This window comes from Stenella coeruleoalba (assembly GCF_951394435.1).
Source record: "Stenella coeruleoalba genome assembly, chromosome: 3".
Classification (NCBI taxonomy): Eukaryota; Metazoa; Chordata; class Mammalia; order Artiodactyla; family Delphinidae; genus Stenella; species Stenella coeruleoalba.
The window spans coordinates 14,725,280-14,747,537 of NC_137148.1; the positions used below are offsets into that span (position 1 = coordinate 14,725,280).

At 39.6% G+C, this 22,258-nt stretch overlaps 1 protein-coding gene across 2 annotated transcripts in view; it reads left to right on the forward strand.

Annotated features, from left to right (window-relative positions):
* Nucleotides 1-22,050, forward strand: part of BASP1 (brain abundant membrane attached signal protein 1) — a 53,925-nt gene extending 31,875 nt beyond the window's left edge. The window contains exons 1-2 of one of the 2 annotated variants that reach the window (XM_079918896.1): nt 19,797-19,903; nt 20,446-22,050. In XM_079918896.1, the coding sequence (XP_079775022.1) occupies nt 20,455-21,141 (687 nt within the window). In that variant the 5' untranslated portion in view covers nt 19,797-19,903; nt 20,446-20,454 and the 3' untranslated portion in view covers nt 21,142-22,050. Of the gene's footprint in view, nt 1-19,796; nt 19,904-20,445 lie in introns of those variants that run through there. The other variant, XM_079918895.1, reaches the window with a different exon arrangement.
* The last annotated feature ends 208 nt before the right edge of the window (nt 22,051-22,258 follow it).

Genomic DNA, 22,258 nt, shown 5'->3' on the forward strand with positions numbered 1-22,258 from the left:
TTGTCAGGGTGCCTCCACATCTCTCAAAATAATCCATATTTTTCAAGTCAACCCCTAAATCATGGAGATCCTTGATTACCAAGCTGAGACATTGAGCTGCTTTGATCCTCATCCATGTGTGTGTGGACCCCAGCATCTGTGGATTCGCAGACTGGAATCTTGTGAATGTGAGAAAGTTCCTATACGTGCATTATTAGCAAAGTTTCATGCATTTTACTCACCAATGATAAGACCACTAGCACATTCTGGGGGCTTTATAGAATAGAAAAGTCCTTCAACATCAGTTACTTTATCTCCTGTGTTTTATTTGTATTATGCAGATGTACATAGCTATCTTAGAAAAGCATTCTAAGTGGAATTCGCATGTTCATAGTTTTCTGATAGGTTCAAATTGCAAAGCTGCATTTGTTTTGTAGTTGAATGTTTTGGAAACATGAAGTAGATGGAATTTTTAAGGGAAATAATTTCTTTTCGCATGAAAGAACCAACTAGGAGGACTTTAACATCTTGGGTGCAAATAAGGGCTGATTATGACAGATGAGCATAATTAATTTGTAAAAGAATCATAAGCAGATTCTTGATTCTCTTTGCACTTCTCATTTATTTGTAATTGAAAAGGCAAATTTTTGCTAACATAATTGTCAGTCATCCTTTCTGTTCATTTCAAAGTGCCCTTCCCCTCCCAGGCAAGGCCGGCCGCATGCATTGTAGTAGTAATACAGGATGCACCTTTGGTGAATGTCCCCCTCACTGCTGCTGAGTTCTGCTTCTGTGTTTGGCCTTTGCCTCTCTTCGTGACTTACAGGAAATAAAATATTTCTCTTCCTCGTGCAGAAAGTCTTTGAAATTCGAGTGCCTGGGGGAACTGAGACATTGTGACTGTGTTTGGGGAATCCCATGAGTCTGTTATAATCACCTGTGACAGTCAAGTTTCACTAATTCCAAGTAAAGAGAGACCTAAGAGGATGGTTTCGATTTTAGCGTCGTCTGCTTTCAAAGCTGCGTCATAAACAGAATAAATCTGTGTGAATAAATAAAGTGAGGTAGGTTGATAGAAATGTTTAATTTGCAATGGATCTACTGTATTTAATGAGGAATTCAATAAATTTTGAATAACTATATTCATTTCTCAGATGAGCATTCGGTAAGAATCGCAAAGCCCATGTTTGAGTCATCACAAAGTGTGAATCGTGATTTAGAGCAAGGACTTTTTACTGTACAGCATGCTTGGTAATGATCCCTAAGATATTTCAGGCTTAAATTTGTAAGAGGTCCAATACTAAAATGGAGGAAATAAATCTTAAAGCACTGTCTATGTTGAATGTCCTTAGTTCAGGAGATGGCACCTTGGACAGCCTATTTCAGTTGACACCAAAAGAAATAACAACGTTCTGACACTGACCTTTACCTTATTAGATGCTCCCTCTTTTATGGGTGGTCTTAGGTAATTTTAATTCACCTTCTGCTTCTTTTTAGCCTTCCAGCTGACTAAAGGTATAGCTTTGATTTTTCTTCATGTTACGTGATAATTTATTCTAACCAGCAACGTTTATTTATGTACTTATTTGCACCCATTTTTGCAAACAAGTAAACAGATTGGGACATGCAAGTTTTTCTATATTGGTATTTATTGTAATAGTGTTTTACACACATGACATTTTAGAGATGAAATAGCTCAAGCCCTTTATTTTTTTAATTAATTAATTAATTTTTTTTTTGCGGTACGTGGGCCTGTCACTGTTGTGGCCTCTCCCGTTGCGGAGCACAGGCTCCGGATGCACAGGCTCAGCGGCCATGGCTCACGGGCCCAGCCGCTCCGCGGCATGTGGGATCTTCCCGGACCGGGGCACGAACCCGTGTCCCCTGCATCGGCAGGCGGACTCTCAACCACTGCGCCACCAGGGAAGCCCCAAGCCCTTTCTTTCAAGGAAAACCTTGTAGGCCCAGAAATGGCAGGGACATTGGACAGTCTCAAGGGCTAGAGGATGCCGTTCTGACAAAGATTTTCCTTCCCTTTTGTTCAAGTTAATCTATTTTAGGTCTCCTGGTAATGATATAGTAGAATAATTTACCCACTTAATACTATAATAGGTTCACTAGGATTTTCCCATTAAAAGACTCATGAGTCATAGCCTAGTGTTACCTTCCAAGCTTTGATTCTGTACTCTCTGTACACCTGAAGAGTTGTAGGGCATCTGTGGTACCTGTGCCAGTCTAAGGCTGGTGTGTGTTTTGAAATCTCTTGCCCCACACTGATGCCTAGCGTCAATCAGGAAATGCTGTAATTTGTTACCCACTACCCTGAAGGTATTACAGGGTAGGAAGTTGTGGGAGCGCAAGGTTGGTGGTGGGAATGAGTACTAGAACCCTCGGGATCTTTCCTGAGGCTTAGATTTTCCTGCCTGTATAAGTCAGATAAACTTTGTCACGTTAAATACATCTTCTCTATCACCTCCACCTTCTGTTTTCAGTGGACGCTATGTTTGCCTCTGACTTTTTTATTAAGACAGTACACCCCTCATCAAATATATGTGTCACAACTCCAGGATTGCTTAAGACTCACGCTGTCACTGGCACATTCCATTTAGCAATGTCCTCAGATCAGAGTACATTTACAGACAGTGAACTGCAGACACTCACACACAGGAGACATGGGTTGAGTGCACAGGTAGGACCCTTGGTCTACTGGTCAGAAGAAATTTATGACTGACTGAGTCACTCCTGAGGTGTTCCTTGCCTCTCGTTTGTCTGGTAGCAGCATGCCTTTCCACCCCTTTCAGCACTCCTCTTTCAGCAGCTCCAACCTTGGTCCGCATCTCGGTGCAGAACAAAATTTGAAGGACATCCCAAAGAAAGCCTAATGAGATATGGGCCCCTGCCTGTGTATTTTCTGCTCTAACTTTTGCAAAATAAATTGACTTTCTGTTGTAGTGTACTTGTTAAAATAGTTTAAGCCATACCGTCAGAATCCAGCCCACGAGCTAGCATTTGCTGTTACCTTAGATCTTTTGAAGAGGCATAATTTTCCTATGACCTAGACTTGAAAGATCTATGGGCTGTCTGAGTTGACCTTGTTTTCCCCTTGGGCATCCAGCACAGAGCTTGGACGTTAGTGACATTTCTGAAATAAATGCATTAGTGGATTTGAGTGCTCGGCATAATCTAATTAAATATGTGCATTATTACAGCACATTTATGTAAAGATAAAAAATTATAGACTTAAGGTATATAGTTCTAGTCATTTATATGACAACTGAAATAACCAAGCCCTGGGGAATTAAAAGTGGCTTGTTTAACATAAGCAGCCAGTAGTGGCTGTGGTGAGACTCAAAAGCTCAAGTTTAACAGATATTTGTAAAGATTCAGGTTCACAAAACATGTGCAAGGAATGGCGTTAGCTCCTTTTCAAAGGAGAGTGCCTGAGATGAGTTACTGTGTGGCTTGAGCAGCTCGAGGGACTCCACTGAGGCATGAAATGGGTGCCCTGTTTTAAGTTCCACATGTTGGGATGGTATTTAGCACTTGGTCAGCAGGCTGAGTACCAGCGTGATGTTGGTGTGGCTCAGAATGCAATGCCACCTTCCCTAGTGCCCCCTGAATTCCAAGAAAAATGCTCGTGGATTCGGGCAATTGGCTTTTCTTAACTTGCTTTTCTAAGCCTATAGGAAAAAATAGAGAAGTGGTTGGCTTCTTGCCTGAATTCTTTTTTTTTGCTAAAATTGAGGAAGGATATCTGGTCATTCTTTTCTTACTTTAAAATGTTTAAGTGTAATATTTTATAGCTGTAGATGAAGAATAAAATATTCCTAGGGAGAAGGTTTATTGATATTTCCATCTTAAAACTATTATGAACTCCAAACAGGTGAAATTGGTGAAACAGAATATTGAGCATGGCTCTTCCCCACAGCCTCTCAATCGAAAGCAAATAGGATGGAAATAGATTTGGAAAAAAACCCTCCCTTTCAGAAGGTTGCTTTAAAGCACATTTTAAGGCCCATTGTCCCTTTTTGATTTTCCCTGGGGCATTTTCTTGTGTATGCTGGGCTCACTCAGTCCTTTTGGCGTTCCTGGTTGGCATTCATCTTTTCCCAGTGTTACCAAACTCAGGTTCAGCTGCCCACTGCTTGAAAGCCCACAGTGGAGAGTGTTGGTTTGAAAGGAAAGATTGCTTTATTTAGGAGGCCGGCAACCTGGGGAGAAGAGGGACTCGTGTCCCAAACCAACCTCTGTTCTCATCGTTGTAAGATTTTGCCCCTTAGGTAACACTGCTTTTAAAATCTACAGATTATATAATGGATATTGCAGACTTTAATCTAGAATTTAAATGTTAATGAAAGTGATTATTATTATTATTATTATTATTATTTTGCGGTACGCGGGCCTCACTGCTGTGGCCTCTCCCGTTGCGGAGCACAGGCTCCGGACACTCAGGCTCAGCAGCCATGGCTCACGGGCGCAGCCGCTCCGCGGCATGTGGGATCTTCCCGGACCGGGGCACGAACCCGTGTCCCCTGCATCGGCAGGCGGACTCAACCACTGCGCCACCAGGGAAGCCCGTGATTATTATTTTGATTATAATTGTATCAATTTCCATTTGTTTGCCTGTTTTGAACACAGTAATTTTTTCCACCTCTGTTTTACTTAATCTTGAAATTCAAGATTACTCCCTATTACATATTAACAGAACTGAGAAATGGTATTAGGTAAAGGAGTAAACAAAAATTTACTGAATACCTACTGTGTGTCTTTAGCTGAACTATGTTCTTTCCTGCAAATACTCCATTTAAATGCTATTGATAACCTCCTCTCCCTCTTTTTTCTTTTTTTTTTAAGGGTGAGGTTGAGTGTGCTGAGGTTCACATTCCTGCCTAAGTTCACATAGCTGAACTTGGCCTGCTGACCCCATTGCCCATAGGCTTTCTCCTATACTGGATCAGGGCTCAAAACTCATGGCAAGCCATCAAAGTTCCATTTGAAATGAAAGGAGGAAAACCCGTTTTCTGAAACGTAAACTCTAATTACATTAAATGTATGCTTCTGAAAACAGTATTGTCTCAACAGGGTGGACTGTAAACGTTGAACAACAATTGAGGCCTCACATTATGTAAGAAAGGAGTTTACAGAGCTGAACATCCACCGTGCTGTGTTTCCCCCACCGGCGACAGAAGTTGCTGGGGTAACAAAGGACTGCACACAGCCTGGTGTAGGCACAGGGGCTTCTCTGCAGCTGATAAAACTGCTCTTCGGTCAGGAACCTTGCTCTTCTAGGTGGGCTGCTTGTGCGGTGCCCCTTCTGCAGCTGAACAATGGCATTAAGGAGGGGCTTAGGTGGGAGAGTGCTGGAGAGGAGGGTAGACGGGTGGTGGGGCAATTGGATGCTGGGGAGCTTGGGGGAAGGAGAATAAGCCCTGGTAATTCTAACTTATTTGTGATTCTGGTAGCAAAGAGCACCCAGAGACAAAATGGCTCAGTAGTTGATGAGATTTCATTGGGGCTGACACCACCTCATTCTGTCCACCCCTGTCTGCAGGTTAGACCCAGCTAGGTCTTCTGCCATGCTTGTTTTTAGCTTTGTAACCACCAGTAATCACACTGGTTTGGGAGATTTTCATGTTTCAGTTTTTACAGATGATGAAAAATCATTAACGGACTCAATGTCACTTCAAATTCCATGTATCTGTATTTCTCAACCAGTGGCTCTGAGCCACCAGCTCTGGCTATACCTGGTCAGCTTGCTGAAAAATAGATTCTTAGGATGCACTCTGGACCCTCTAATTAACCTCTGTAATGAGACCTCAGATCTAGATTTTTAACAGGCTCCTCGGGTGATTCCTATATACATACATCTCACTACTTCTGTTTGACACATTACATTGAAACATCAACAAAAGAGAAAATTTGAGTGACTTTGCTCCAAATGACATAATGAATAAGGAACAAATTGGTATTGAATTCCGGTAGCTTCAGTTAGAATTCATTCCCATTCAGTCATTATTTGAAAAGCTATGTATTGTGTTTTTGCCACATGCCAGGTCTGGGGATGAAAGGCAGTCTTTTTTCTTCAGGAGTTCCACGGCTGGGAAGAAATACCCCTCAGTTATGTTTTTAAATCCCACAGCTCTCTGGGACTCAAACCTTCAATGTCTCTTCATTGCTCAATGCTTCATTAAGTAGCTAAGATGCTCAAATTTGAAGAAGGCAAAAGTGTGGCAGGGAGTGTGAACATGGACAGCTCGGGACAGAGTGTTTGGTTGAGAAGTTTTGAGAGATAAACTTGATTTGTAAGGAGAGGCTGGATGACAAAGGACATTAAATGTTACACTGTGTTGCTTAAACTCAACATTGTAGGAGCCTCTTGAAGATAGGCATAGCACCTACTTTCTGCCTGTGGATTTAACGCATTGTTTCTTAATTCAGCTACATTTACTGAATCCTTATTTGTGCTAAGCACAGCACCAAGAAAAAAAGCAAATTCTTTGTTTAAAAATCAAGGACACGTATGAAGAATTTTGGAAAGGTTGTCATCAAAAATGATTAAAATATGCAATAGTTTTAGGACTGGAAATGCTATATTTGCTTTTGGTGCCAGGGAGGGGTGGGGGGCAGGAAAGACACATTAAAATGTCAATATATCACGATTTTAGACAGTCACAGAAAGTGTGAACCTCCCTTGATGATTGGATATAGAAATTACTAGAAGTAAAATTGCAACTCCTCTTGGTGTAGGTGGGCCGCCTCCCCATCTCCTTGGCCACCAGCCTGTCTGTGTCGAGGGAGCTACACTGAGCAAGCCTGTTGTGGCTCCAAAGCCCATGATGGTCTGTCTAGTCCATTAATAAGCAGCAAAAATATCTCAGCTCCTGTAAGTTTTTTTCCCCTGTGGTTTATTTTAACTCTGTTTCGAGAATTCAAAATTAGTTGTGGTGATAAGACATGATAGTTTCCTGACTCTGTGGAAGAGAGAAAAGGTTCAGAAGTGATATCAGGGGCTTGAATTTCCTGGGCTGGTTGTGGTTCACTTAGTAGCTTTATTGAATAAAAGACCAGGTGATTCATATAAAGTCATATGTTAGGATGCTGTAACCAGGGCTTTGGAAAGGGCCACCTTACCCGTTAAGTGCAAATAAATAACGATGTGAATGTACAGCAGACTCTAAAAGCATAGTAGACTATTGATGAGAGTGAATAATACATGTTTTCTGATAGTGATTGCTGCATGTGGCAGGATATTTTAAAAACCCTCTGTGTGAGGTCTGCATTTAGTTAACCTTTATATTCTAAGACAGGCTTAACTGTCATCTGTCATATTTATAACAGCAGCGTCAATTCAGAGTTTTATGCTCAAAACTTGTGGACTCAATTAGGAGATGCACTTTGAAGAATTGGTCCCTACGATATGCACATAGTAACCTAAAAGAAAAATGTCTTGTCAATATTATTGTAGTGATTTCTGTGTATTCTTGTGTTAATTATGTGATGGGTTCTAGTGCTTTAGACTTTGCCATCATGGATGATCCCTGGAACTTGGCCATGTCTCATTGACTGGAATGGACATTTCAGTTCTAATTTAGCATACTTATTTCTACTGCTAAGTGAAAGCAGAGTTTACATAACTCAATGTATATGGTTGTATAGACTTTCATCTTCTGAGTTTTATAACTCTTTCAAGTTATAAAGCTTGAAAATTGCATGTTTCAGTGGATAGTGAGTCCGTAGTACTTACCAGGTACCCATTGTGCTTTACCAATATTAAAAACAAAATCTTTGTTCTGAGGTCATTATATTTACGTTGAATAAATCTGAAGTTAGACTTCAGGTCGATGTTGAAGTGGGGTCAGATCTATTTTACTGCTAAAACTTCCAGCACAATCACAGTATAAAAGGGTTAAGCAAGGATGATACGGGTAAATAACCAAAGATGGAGGCTTATCTAAAACCAAGACTAGATTGCATAATACGGAAAGGATAGGGTAGTAATGAAGTTCTTAAGAATTAATGTCCCTTGTATACACTGTTCTATTTAAAATAGATAACCAACAAGGTCTTACTGTATAGCACAGGGAATTCTGCTTAATACTCTGTAATAACCTAAATGGGAAAAGAATTTGAAAAATTCATACATGAATACTGTATGAATACAGGTCTAGATATCAGCTATGCATTTCTTATCTAAGAAACTCTTAAACCCCTTCATAATTCACTAAGCCTATTTGCTTTACTTTGCACATTAAATTCTTTCACAATAAGACCTCTCCTGGTTTAGTGGTCACTATGTTAATTCTGTAGCATTTTAAAGCATTTTGGTTGATGAAATGTCTGTCCTTTTCCTCCCAGTACTTGAGAAATCCTCACTGTTATATGAAAGAACTGAGAAGATAAAGTACCAAAAGGTAAATGACTGTTTCAAAGACACATGATCAAACATTTACTCTAGAGAGACCTTATTCAGTCTTTGGTCTGGAATCATTCAGATTTGACTGCATGCACTTGAAAGACAGAGATGCCAGTGGCCAGGCTGGGAAAACCACTGGATTTGGAATTCATTTCACTCTTCTCTTGCCCCCTGTATAGTTAAGGGTCCTTCCTTACCAAGCTTAATCTTGACTGACCTTTCTGAGTCTTCCGGAACCTTGCCTTATCAATTATTTCTCCTTTGTCTTTCCACTTTCGTTTCTCTCTTTATTCTTAGTCTCATCCCATCTTCCCGTATGTATTTTCAGTCTTCCAACTGCTTATAAACAAATAGACAAAACTCAGTCTTGACAAAGTTGCAAATTCTTGCCTTGACATTGCTTTTACTTCACTCACGCTCTTCAGTGTGGGCCTTTGTGGCTACCTTTTCTGGCTCCTCATGCGTTCTTTGAGCCTTTCCAAGGAGGCATGTGTCTTCACTCCTCAACCTGAGTCACTCCAGGGTCAGTAGTTAACAACTCATCACAAGATCAAGTCGCACAATTCCTGTTCTTGTTTCTTTTTTCATCTTTTTGTAGCAGAATATAACTCCTCCAAGCTGCTTCCTAAAATTCTCTGTTGATTTCTGAAACATTTATTTTTTTCCCCTTTCTGGAAGAAAGCTGGTTTTCTGCTTTCTGCCACCTACATTCAAACATTCGATTAGGCAACCTTGATAGATTATATTCCATCATACCTCCCTCCAGGTAGATGAGTTCTTCCTCACTGAGCTCCTAAATATAAATAAGGTTTTTCTCATACTCTTCCTGTTGGTTTGCTCTAACATAAATACTTCCTACTTCCCTATCTTGATCTAAAGGTAGCTTAGTCATCTTTCAAGACAGTTTATCACGATGGTTAAGAGACCTCACTCCAGAGCCAGAGTGAGTGGGTTCACACCACATCTCCAGACTACTAGTATATGATCTTGGGTAAGTTATTTGGCTCCAACATGCCTTAGTTTCCTCACGGTAAAGTGGAAGTAGTAATAATTTCTTCTTTCCTAGGATTGATGAGACAGTTAATGGATTAATATATGTAAAGATTAAATAGTAAGACAGTTCTCGACAGAGTAAGTTCTATGTGTATAAGTACTTTTGATATTTCTACTCTCTCAAACCCCACCTTGTCTATAAAACTTTTCTCATCTCCTGAGTCCAACTAAAGGTCATCTCTTCTGGGAAAACTGTTATTTTTTGCTCTCTTATGAGGCTTAACTTACTCTAATTTTAATTGTCTCTGTCTTAACCTAGATTAGAGTAGGCTTTTTGCTCTCATATGTTCTCATATCTTACTTTACTTCAAAAAAATTTTCTTTTCCTACTAAAGATCAAGTCGATTTTTTTCCTAAAATAATTTCTGAAGGTTTGAAGGTCTTGAGACTATTCTGTGTTTTGAACTTTTGATGAGAGATCCCCAAAGATACTTTGAGGTTGCTCTGTAGGGCTGGGCTGAACTTCATGAAGGAGAATAATGGAAGTGTCACTTGTGATTAATTTCCTTTTCTATAGGAGGGCTTTCTGACTGTGTACCTCTAACTCATCCTAACCACCTCTTTGGGAAAATTGGGTTGTAGCAGTGGATGTGTATCTGTGTGTTTTTCTAATATTTCTTGCACATTTTACAGTACATTTTTACAAAGTTGAACATATTTATTGTGACAAGGAAATAAATTCTCTTGAAAATGTTTTCTTTAAAATTTTACTCTTGTATTTAATAGGTTGGCGTTAGAAATTTCAACATGGGTTAACAGCTCTTACTATAGTACCCTCTCCCCAGAGGACATTCCGATACCCTAAATGTTGGTGATGTTACAATTGCTGAATGGAAGCTTTCGCTGAATCAGATACTGACAACAGTAATTCCAACAATAGAAATTATCACCAGGCATTGATAAAAGCTGAGAGCAAATCATTATGACAAAGTACATCCTGATGGGAATACCAAAAATACACATAGGCTACATTATCTTTATTTCATTTTCCTCTTTTAGAATAAAAGTTTTGGTATTTGAAAGAAAAGGGACAGTTGTTTGTTGAAAATGAAATTGTTGGGCATAACCAACCATATGTTTTAGATTTTTTCCCCCTGTATTCTTACTGAAAATGTATTTTGAATTTGTTGTGTTTCTCCATACTTTGTAAATTCTTTCCTTAAGGTAAAAAAAAATTTTTTTTCCTTTCTCTTTTCCCAACATTTGCTTCAGCTAGGTTTGACCAACAAGTTGGATTCTTTCAGCCTGTGTCATTGTAAAGCCAACATGTCTGGTGATGTTTGTCTGCAGATGCAACTTATGAGTCAGTTCTTACTTTGTATGTTACTTTAAAAAAATCAGTAATGGATTATCTTGTATTTAAACGTGTTGAACCTTTGCAGCCTTGAATTTGCAGAGTGACACAGTTAATGTGCTATGGTCACATGTTTAACTTTGTCAGGAAACATTGATTCGTTTTCATATGTTATCAAGACAAGAAACAGTCTCTTTTAGATTCTGCATCCATCTTATAATCAGAAGAAGATATATCTGCCTCACAGATGGAAACAGAATCAGAAGGAGACTGTTTCTTGTCTTGATCACACCGTGAAGCAGCAATCAAACCAGAAATAACACTTCAGTCTCTGACACATACTGTTGCATATTCATGTTGGGTTTTGCAATAGACTTGGAGTCTATAGACTTGTAATCTGTTTGACATCATCCCTAAGAACTTTAGTCTCCTGGTTCTAGATGACATGGTTAATTAATCCAAATTTGTATTTTCAAAATAGAAACTTGGCAATGGATGGGACCTTTGTATGATTCAAACTGTCCTATATAGAAAATGCCTAGATATTAGTGTAGCGAGAGAAGATATAAATAGGAATAGCATTGGAAGTCATAATATAGTAACTTTCAGACCATATGGAGAAATACTATTATCAGTCATTTTCTTGTTTTGTTTTATACACCAGTTAACGTATGCCAATGATTTTCATTGTCACAGAATTGCATTATTGTTCATTGACAGAGTAGCAAAAATGTAGAAGTATGCAAATGAGAAATGGAATTGGGAGATGTCATGGAATACGTACTAATTGTAGGAAGAATACGGCACATGTAATCCCCGTGGTTTTGGGGTAGTTAATGCCTGGAAACTGTGTCATTATGCAAGGTTGCATTTTCTGAAGAGGGTCAGTGCTATAATTGGGGCTTGCATTTTTTTATCTGAAGATGTGGGAAGCTTTAACTGATGGATATAACCAACAAAGTGCTACCTAAATGAAAATTCAGCAGTCACAAACGGTGGTCATCTGCACATCAAAACATCTAAAATTCAGTACATGGGCTGAGATAAACACTAACATTTAATTACCAGTAATTTTGCTTGCTAGCAGAATGCAGAACGGTTCTTGAAAGCTCTTTGGATGATGCAGCTCTCTAGAGGGACTCTTCTAGGATGCCTGGTGGTGTGCTATTACTTAGACCTCCCTCAAAGGACTGAAATTTTAAAGTTGGTGATGACAGTTCTCTTATTGTTTCTCCTACTCAAAACTCCTTTTGATCCAACACTTCCCCCTTCTCCCTCACTTGCACTCAACCAGACTACTTAGCACGTATTTTATTTCAAAGACTAAAGAAAGGAAACAGTAAATGATAGCTCCCAGAAACCTCACATTTTATTGGAAAGCCATAAGAACAACTTCCAGAACAGCTAAAATTTTGATTAGATTCTATCCTGGTAGGTAGGGTTGTGCCTATGTCTTAAAACACTGGCAGCTGTCTTAACCGAAACCAAAGGAATATATGGGGAGAGGGACTGAGCTGTCTGTTTTCACTTGGTAGCCGGAGAGCCTCAGTCACTGAAAGGGACAGAACTGTCTTCTATAGAGACTACTGAGGACCAGATCAGCTCCATGGGTCCACTCACCACAGTCTGCTAATTGGCTCCTTTCTTAACACTGGGGAACAGGAAAGCTGTTCCAATAGGCTTCTATTCCTAATACCATTGCTTTACCTTTAGTGCAGAATGGAGTCAAGGTTTAAATCCTTTACTGCTGGATACTTTTGTCTTGCCTCTGAAGGTGTCCTGCTAGAGAAGCTTATGGGATCGAATATTTGGCTTCAGTTTCTATAAGTTAAAATGCAGAAAAAGATAGGTTCCAGTGGAGGAGTAGATATTCAGAAGCAGAATAGGGAAGGTGAAGAGAGACTATTCAAAAAGAGAAACTTTCTCTTTCTCCAGACTCTCTCCCTCTCTCTTGTATGTGTGGGTAATGCATCTTTGCCCTTACTGTGTTAAAAGTCACCGTGACCTCATGCTGATATTCCCGGAGCAAAGCTGTTGGTATTAAAAACCTATAGCTGGCCTGGAACTCTTTCCCAGCGTGTGATAAACTCCAAACAAAATCTTCTATGTTGCATTCTAACAGCTCTGTAAAAATGGTTCTATGTCCTAGTTTTGTTTGGTGTAGCTTTCCAATACAATCGATGTAGAAATGAATTACCCCTTGACTTTGGAAATAAGCAATTCATGAGCGATTTCTTAGATAAAACTATTTAATCAGGTTCTGAACATACAAGAGAATCCATGAAAAGATACAAGCCTTTATGAACAAGTGAACATTTTTTTTCTCAAGAAATATTCCATTTTCTGGGCTCAATTCAAAACAAAACAAAAATGGTTCCTTCCAAAGTAAATGGTATAAATGATTGGTGATAATAGTGTTTGCTTATGTGTTCACCTCTTCAGATTTGTTGAAGGAAGGAAAAGGGAATGGCTCCACAGCTAAAACCTTCAACTTTGGCAAAATTGAGACCATTTTTGTGGTATCGGACAATCTTAACACTTATTCTTGCTCAGGAATTTAATCCACTTTCTTCGTAAAATTCAAGATACTTTATCATATTTTTTTTCCACGAGAAGATTAACCTAGGTGTAAATAAAATTACCCTTCATACTTTAAAGATCCTTTGTGAACTTTGGAGGACAAAGGAGTCTCTAGTTAGGAACTTGAGAATTTTAGCATTGATTGAGGAGCAAGTGAATCCAGCCTCTACTTAGATAATTTTTCTCACCAGTAGCAAGGGGCTGAAAGCTGGTTTCTGGCAGACAGAATACACCCTGTTGGGAGGTCACACATGACTAAGTGCTCCGTGTTAGTGTCCTATGAAACAGCAAATCTTGCTTTAGAAAAAAGTCAAGCCTTGCATTTGCATTGAACGTGTGTTCCCGAAAGATTTGCAAACACTGTTCACAATATCAACTAATTCTGGATGAGGTAGTGGAGATGGTGAGGGCAAGAAAATAATATCTACATTGCACCAGTTTATGTTTCATAACTGGTTTTTATATATAGGAAACAGAAAATTTGGGCATAGAGCAAATCTTGCCAAGCAGAACCACCAGTGGTTGGTAGGTTACCCATCAAAAGGAAGTAAAGTGGAAACAACTGAGCATCTTCTATAAACACAATTACTTAGTCTTAGATTACTGAATTTATATATTTAAATGGTTCTCACATGATACAGGGTGGGAAAAGGAAATTGTTTTAATTTGGCTTTCCAGGCTTGGTAATCATCTTATGTTACTGTTTTCTATTTAAGTTAGAAGTCCCTGACTTTTTTTTTTTTTTTTAAGAGGGTTAGGTGGATATATTGTAGAAATTTAGACCTAAAAACTCTTCCTACTTGATTTTTCTCAACATTTCCATACACTAAACGCCATGTTAGTTTGTGAAAATTGTGATGGGCCCTCCATAGATTGACTTCAACTGCATTTGAAATAATAGTTGAAAAATACTTTAAGCATTGCATAAAAAGGAAAATGGTTAGCATTTGATTGTTTTGAGGAAGCACTCAAAAAATTTGGGCATAGAGCAAATCTTGCCAAGCAGAACCACCAGTGGTTGGTAGGTTACCCATCAAAAGGAAGTGAAGTGGAAACAACTGAGCATCTTCTATAAACACAATGCTATGAAGTAGTTCTGCATAAGCAAAGCTAATGAAACAGAATTTTTCTAGCACTGATATCTTCATCTAAGACGTCTTCAGTGTTCAGTTCCATTCCCATTCATTACTTACCGAACTGACACATTATCCTGAAAACATTTCCTAAACGTAATTGAAAACATTAAAAAGTCTGGTATTTGATAAACATTTGGATGTTGTTTTACAAATTTTTATTTCTGATTTTTAACAAGCTTCACACATGTTAAAATTATGTATAAAGAAATCCAATCATACCAATAAACCAACTGGTTGTCAATTTGATTTTCAGGGTGAAAGATGGTGTAAGTGTTTATGGTAATAATTAACAGGAGTATAGAACTTTATTGATTGTCTTCATCCATTTGGGCTGCTCTAAAAAAGTATTATACCCTGGTGGCTTATAAACAATAGAAATTTATTTCTCATAATTCTGGAGGCTGTAGAATTTCAAGATCAGGGTGCCAGTGTGGTTGGGTTCTGGTGAAGGCCCTTTTCTGTGTTGTAGACTGCCATCTTCTTGCTGTATCCTCATATACTGTAAGGGACCAGAAAGCTCTATGGGGGTCCCTTTTATAAGGGCACTAATCCCATTCATGAGGCGTCCACCTCATGACCTAATCACCTTCCAAAGGTCCCAGTTCCTAATACCATAACCTTGGAGGTTAGGTTTCAGGATATGAATTCTGGGGAGACACAAACATTCAGACCATAGCATTGATCACAGCACAGAAAATTTTTTTTAATTTTAGTTTTGCTAGGGTGGCAATATGTAGGATCATATATATTTTTTCTTATAGATCTATAATTGTATTCAACTTGGTAGTTGAACATTAGCTTGTAAACAGGATTTCCTTTTACAAGAAAAGAAATACTTGTTAGCTCTAAGACCCAACAAAATCCTCCAAGTATTTGCTTTGGAGAAAAAATTAAAATCTAATATTTAGGGCACTTATTATTTACTTCATTTACTTAGCCTGTCTAACTAGGAATTTATCACGCGGATGCCATCTCTTTCTGGGACCCTGACGAGAGGTGTAGGCAAAGGAGAACTGGGCTTGGGGGCCCCGTAACTGCCACTGATCTTCTCTCTAACTTTCACACTTTCACTTTCACTTTCTCCTGTTTTCCCGCCTACCATTCCAGGTTGCTTTGATCACATAACAGTGCTAGAATGTCACTTTCTCTCTTCACCAAAAAGCAGAATTTTAATTCTTCTGGACTATTTGTTTATAGCCAAGTGGGATTAATTAACTAGATAGAGGCTCACTTTTATAAGATGGGGGGAATAAGTCACAAGACAGCTGTGGGAGATTTAGAACACTGTTAGTGCCTAAAAAATATTAAATGATTTGGGACTTTATACAAGAAAAATGTCATCTGTGGAAAATTAAAAAAAAAAAAAGGTGGTGACATTTGACTGTTACTTTCCCTCATAGACATTCTATGTTTAGCTTATTAGCCAAGATAAAATGTAGATCAATTTTTTTTTGTCTTTCACGTATGTATATAATATGAGTCAGTAAATGAGTCTTAATTGAAGAATTTGGGCTCTCTTTTCATCCTGATGACTGAAAGGGAATTTTTCTCTTATTTCCTTGGACCAGGTGATGGAGAGGTAGTGGGAAGATGAAATGATATTTCTTCTATGATCACTCCAGTATCAGATCAAATTGGGAGGAGTTAGATTTGATGACTGATCTATAATTTTTACTTCTGTCTGGAAAATGATTTCTTGGTATAAGAGACTTTTTATATTTTTTAAAGACTTGTGTAACCTCGAGAATCTTAAGTACATAAAAGATTCAAATCTAAGAAGTAGACTGATTTTAATATTAGCAGTATGGTGGTAGTATGGTGACAACAGATAACTGTACAAACTTCTTTTCCACATATATCCAGTCAGCAGGAGCATGCTTGGAACACAATTACCAAAAATCTTCTTGATGCCATTTAAAAATATTTTTTAAATGTTTTAATTACCGTGCTTCTAATTCCTGATTCCAGAACTTGTGTGTGTTTGTGGGTGTGGAACCTGTGTTCTACTTTTCTCTTGGGGTTTAGAAGCACAGAATTATCTAAGAATTGCAAAACTCAATAATGGGGAAAGGAACTAACATTTATTGCAAGCCCATGAAATGTCAAACGTTGTACTGATGCCTCACATAAAATTTTCCTAAGATTGACCTTTCTTATCGTACAGGAAATGAAAGGACAATGAGGTTAAGTAACTTGCCCAAGGATTCAGGGCCAGTGTGCTGTGGAGATGGGATTCACAACAACATCTACCATGATGCAATGTGCAAAGTCTCCATGAAATAATTCCTGTCCAACATTTTCCAGATTAAACACAGTGAAGTTCCTCTCTCTTGCTGTTGGTTGTTAGTTGTTTTCTGTGCCGATTTGAAGCCATCAGTCTTCAAATAGTTTTGGCCCTTGTAAATTAGAATTCTTCTGTAATTTCAAAGGACAGCTCCGGGGTTTGCTTTCCTTTGAGATGCTGTAACTAATAAATCAACTTTACTGTTTGGTTATTGTATCAACATGGAGAGCTTGGTTCCAGTGCATCAGCTTGGGTGTGAGTTTTCTTGCTGTGTCACTCTATGGCTAGTGAATGTCCCAAATGTGGAGAAATGCAAAGGTAGTCCCAGCCCTTTCATTGTAGCTTAGATTTGGGTTTAAGTGCCTTCCAGCATGGACTACTAGTTGCCGTGTTGTTTTTGTTTTGTTTGTTTAACTGCCCTTTTTTTAAACTTAGAAGTTCCAGCTTCTGAATTTCTATACCAACTCATTTCTTTCAAAATTAGAAGTAATAGAAATGCGAAATAATGAAAATAATATGCCCACCACTCTCCTTATTTTTTAAGGATTTGATACAAATCTCCATTGGCAAATGGGGTGATAAAAAGTTTAGGGGCAAAGTGTACCTGAAATTCTGAATTTCATCCTTATCTTGTCAACATCTTGAGTTTTGAATCACCGTAGATCTGCACCAACCTTGTGACCCAAGGTGGGTACCATTCCTGAGACAAGAGCTCTGCCCGTTGCCAGCTTCTTGGTGGGGTTCCCTGTAACCTCCTAGACAGTGCCCTCCTGCCTTACCTAATTTTGTTGGCTTGGCCTTTTGCTTATGACACTGCTGCATGAACTCAGCTAGTTAGAATTTCCATATGGGTAAAAGGAGGACACTAATGGTATACTTACGACCTCATGGTCCTGTTGAGAAGATTAAATAAAATAGTTTAGTAGTGTGTTAGGAATTAGGATTGTGCTGGACCCCTGGAAACAGTTAATAGATTTTAAGTTATAATTTTAATCTATCCGTGGCTGTTGGCAAGGTTTTCACCCACATTGTCTAGGGAAATAACCAGACTGCCCTGCTTTTCCAGGGTTCTAGTGGATTCTATAAACCTCCCTCTGATACCTCCCTATAACTAACATGAGAAAATTTGCAAAAGTAGGAGTGTTTATTAACGTTGAAAGACAAACAGGAATGGAGACACACTTTCTTACTTAGAATTTGATTATGTACATTCATTTCCTACCCAGAAATAAAGAATAGAAAGTGGCCCTAACTGTGTTTCAGAACACCAATTTTAGTAAAGTAGATTTTAGGTTTGTAAACCAACATGACTTTAAGCCTCTGGGAATAGCTGTATAGAATTTCATGCCTTGTGGGTGAGAAAGGGGCACTCGTGTTATGTTCATACACACACTGCATTTATCCTTTGTTTTCTATTCTATAATTTCTAAGTTGGTGTATGGGTTTCTATTATAGAATTGGGAGAAGATCCTAAAGGCAGGCCTGTCAGGTTTTCTCTTTCTTAGCTCTAAACTAACGTACCAAAATATCTTGAAATATCAGAGCTGACATTTTGATGTGCACCATTCATGCATACTGGGTAATTAAGAATTCAATGGAAGAGTTAGAAACTATAATTTAAAATACTGCTTCAGTTTATTTCTTCAGATTTTCATCTATTGTTTTGTGATTGCTTACAGGATAAAGGTGCATTTAAAGTATTTTTACCATCTATGTTTGCTCCCACTTCTGGGGGAGAAATGACCAAAAATTAAGTCAAATAGAGCCTGTTGGGTGTCTGAAGTAGGTTATGACCAAAAGCCACTCTCTTTTTAGAAAGAAATGTGTAAGAGGAATTCTTACTTTGATAACATAATAAAGGCCTTCCTTGAGAATTGGAGCAGTATTTTCATCATCCTTCGGTTTGTTCCTTTTTTTTTCTTCCCCAGTTTTGGACCGGAGATTCACGTATAGAGTGGTGAGACAAATGTTGACTGAAGAATAGCACTCTTCTACCTAACACCTGGTTTCTAAATAAGATAAATGTCGGTTATCACTGTCCTGAGTCATGATTCCAAGGAATGGAATGTATAAGCAGCAAATTTTCTGTTCTAAATGGAAAATACTTTAAAAAAAACCCAAAAAGATTGGTCCAAGAGTACAGTATAATTCTGCCAGGAGACAGCCCTGAACTAGAACAGAACCAGAGGTCTCACCTGTACACCGGCACATGGGGCACAGGGCAAGGCGTGTGTCCTCTCTCTTTTTCTCTCTCTTTCTCTCCTGGACTTACTTGTGTGGACTAAAGAGGATATTGCCATAGAATTTCTGCCATGATTCATCAAGGAAAAGCAACAGATTTTCCTCTAAAGAGCAACATTTCGGTGGATTCCCACTGATATATATGATGCCGTTAAAATACACTTGACGAAAAAGCAATGGAGTGCCTGTTTAGCTCCGACAACGGTTCTGGATTGAATTTATTATTTTTAAATTTATAATTGATTACTGATTTGGATTAATGCTTTAGTACCAGAGGAGAAAAATTCAGGATCCAAATATATTCATAGAATAAAAGTGTCAACCTCCAGGAAGTTGGAGACTTAACTTTGAGTGAAATAGGCTGTTAATGACCATTGAAGTTACATATCTAGTTTGACTTCTCATCAAGAAATTGATAATGAAGGACACTTTTATATTATTATGGAACTGTTTTCTTTTAAGCCAAAACTACCTTGAAAAGCAATGAATACAAGTATGACACAACTAACAAACTAAATGTAACTGGCAACACCATGCTTTTCATTTTCTGAGTGATAGTTTTCCTTTAATGGGTCCTTCTTAATAATGAGATAGACTAAATCCTCCTTGCATTTGGCCTTTGAAGATGTGTGTGCATATATGTACGTATCTATGAATAATGGAGTTTGAAAGGAGTTTGTAGTTCGAGATTATTTTCTTGAAATTTGTGATTTTCCAGCTGTGCCATTTCTTTGCAAAGTGTTTTCAAGTTATGACACCTTTTACTAGCTTTACTATAGACCTAAAATGGCTGTCACTGCCATTTTGTTCGAGACTTGGTGTTTAGCCGGACATGGGAAAGCGGATGAAACAAATACTGCACCACTTCTCTTTACAATTGACAAGCTTAGTCTTTTAATCACTGATTCTTTGATCTCAGGTTGGTATGTCCTTGGCTTACTATGATGAGACACTTTACCTTTTTTTTATGACTCTTTTTTTAATTGTGGCAAAATACATGTAGCATAAGATTTACCGTGTTTTCCATTCTAAAGTGTACAGTTCAGTAGTGTTCTGAACTGTTTACTCTGTAAACAGAGCAAGCATCTTCCTCCACTGGGGCTGCTATAAAAAAGTACCATAGAACAACAGAAATTTCTTTCTCACACTTCTGCAGGCTGGGAAGCCCCAGACCAAGGTGCAGGCAGATTTGGTGTCTGGTAGGGCCTGCTTTGTGATTGTAGACGGCTGCTTTCTGGTTGCGTGGGCACGTGGGGAAAGGGGCCAGAGAGCTCTGTGGTGGGGTATCTTCTGTGAGGCCAATGATCCCATCCATGAGGTCTCCACCCACAACTCCCAAAGGCCCCTCCTGCTAATACGGTCACACTGGGGGTTAGGATTTCAGCCTATGAATTTGGGAGGACACAGACATTTGGTCTAGAGCCACGAGTAACTGTTTCTCGTTTTGTGTTATGTTTCGTTACAGAACTCCAAGATGGGAGGCAAGCTGAGCAAGAAGAAGAAGGGGTACAATGTGAATGATGAGAAGGCCAAGGACAAAGACAAGAAGGCAGAAGGAGCCGGGACGGAAGAGGAGGGAACCCCGAAGGAGAATGAGACCCAGGCGGCTGCGGAGACCGCAGAGGTGAAGGACGGCAAGGAGGAGAAGCCAGAGAAGGATGCCCAGGACGCTGCCAACAAGCCCGAAGACAAGGAAGGCGAGAAAGACACAGAGGCGGCCAAGGAAGACGCCCCGAAGGCAGAGCCCGAGCAGATGGAGGGAGCCGAGGGGAAGCCCGAGCCCCCGAAGGATGTTGCGCAGGAGCCGGCGGCCGCCGCGGCCCCCGCTGCAGGCGGCGACGCCCCCAGAGCTTCGGAGCCCGAGGCGGCGGAGCCCGCGGCCCCCAGCAAGGATGACAAGAGCAAGGAGGGTGGGGAACCCACAAAGACTGAGGCTTCCGCAGCGCCTGCCGCGCAGGAGACGAAAAGTGACGGGGCCCCAGCTTCAGACTCAAAACCCAGCAGCACTGAGGCTGCCCCATCCTCCAAGGAAACCCCGGCAGCCACGGAAGCACCCAGTTCCACGCCCAAGGCCCAGGCCCCCGCAGCCCCCGCAGACGAGGTCAAACCCGCCGAGACCCCGGCAGCTAATTCTGATCAAACCGTAGCAGTGAAAGAGTAACAAGGACAGCCTATGGAAAAAAAAGAATACCGCTTAACGACGACCTGTCTCTCTGTCTCTCTCTGTCTCTCTCTCTCTCTCTCTCTGTCTCTCTCTCTCCTATACTAACTTGTTTCAGATTGGAAGTAATGATACGTATTGCCCAAGAATAAGGATGTGTTCCCATCAAGGGAGGGGGGGGGGAGAATCCAAATAGTATTTTTGTGGGGAAATATCTAATATACCTTCGGTCAACTCTACCAATCAGTCCTGGATTTGAAAGATCAATGTCTGAAAGTACAGTACATCTTTTGTACCTGAACTGCTGTTACATGCACTCCGCCACTAAGATCTGAGCATCTTGTCTTCTGCAAGGGGAGTTGGGAGTGATGCGTTCGATTCTGCCCGCAGGGCCTGTGCCGAGGCAATCAGATCTTTATGAAAGCAGTATTTTCTGTGTGTTCTTTTTCACTTACAGCCTTTCTTATTTTGATATTTTTTTAATGTTGTGGATGAATGCCAACTTTCAGACAGCCCACGTAGCCTGTCCACATGTATCTCAATGCCAATTCTCCATTCTTCCTTCCCAGGTCTTTTTGGGAGTAACAAACATTCTCTCATCCTACTTAGCCTCCCTAGATTTCTCATGACGAGTTAATGCATGTCCGTGGTTGGGTGCACCTGTAGTTCTGTTTATTGGTCAGTGGAAATGAAAAAAAAAAAAAAAGTCTGCGTTCATTGCAGTTCCAGTTTTCTCTTCCATTCTGTGTCACAGACACCAACACACCACTCATTGGAAAATGGAAAAAAATAAAAATAAAAAAAAAAAATGTACAATGGATGCATTGAAATTATATGTAATTGTATAAATGGTGCAACAGTAATAAAGTTAAACAATTAAACTGAAGTCACAAGGATTACTGGTTTCTTTTCCCACCAGCACGCTGTCCCCTCCTCTGTAATTGCCTCAGTAGAGAACAGAACAATGTATTGGGCATTTTCATGGGTATATTTGGATAGAAGTATAAAGCAGAATCCTCAGTGTTATCTTTTTAAAAAATTAGCAGGATGGGCTTCCCTGGTGGCGCAGTGGTTGAGAGTCTGCCTGCCGATGCAGGGGATACGGGTTCGTGCCCCG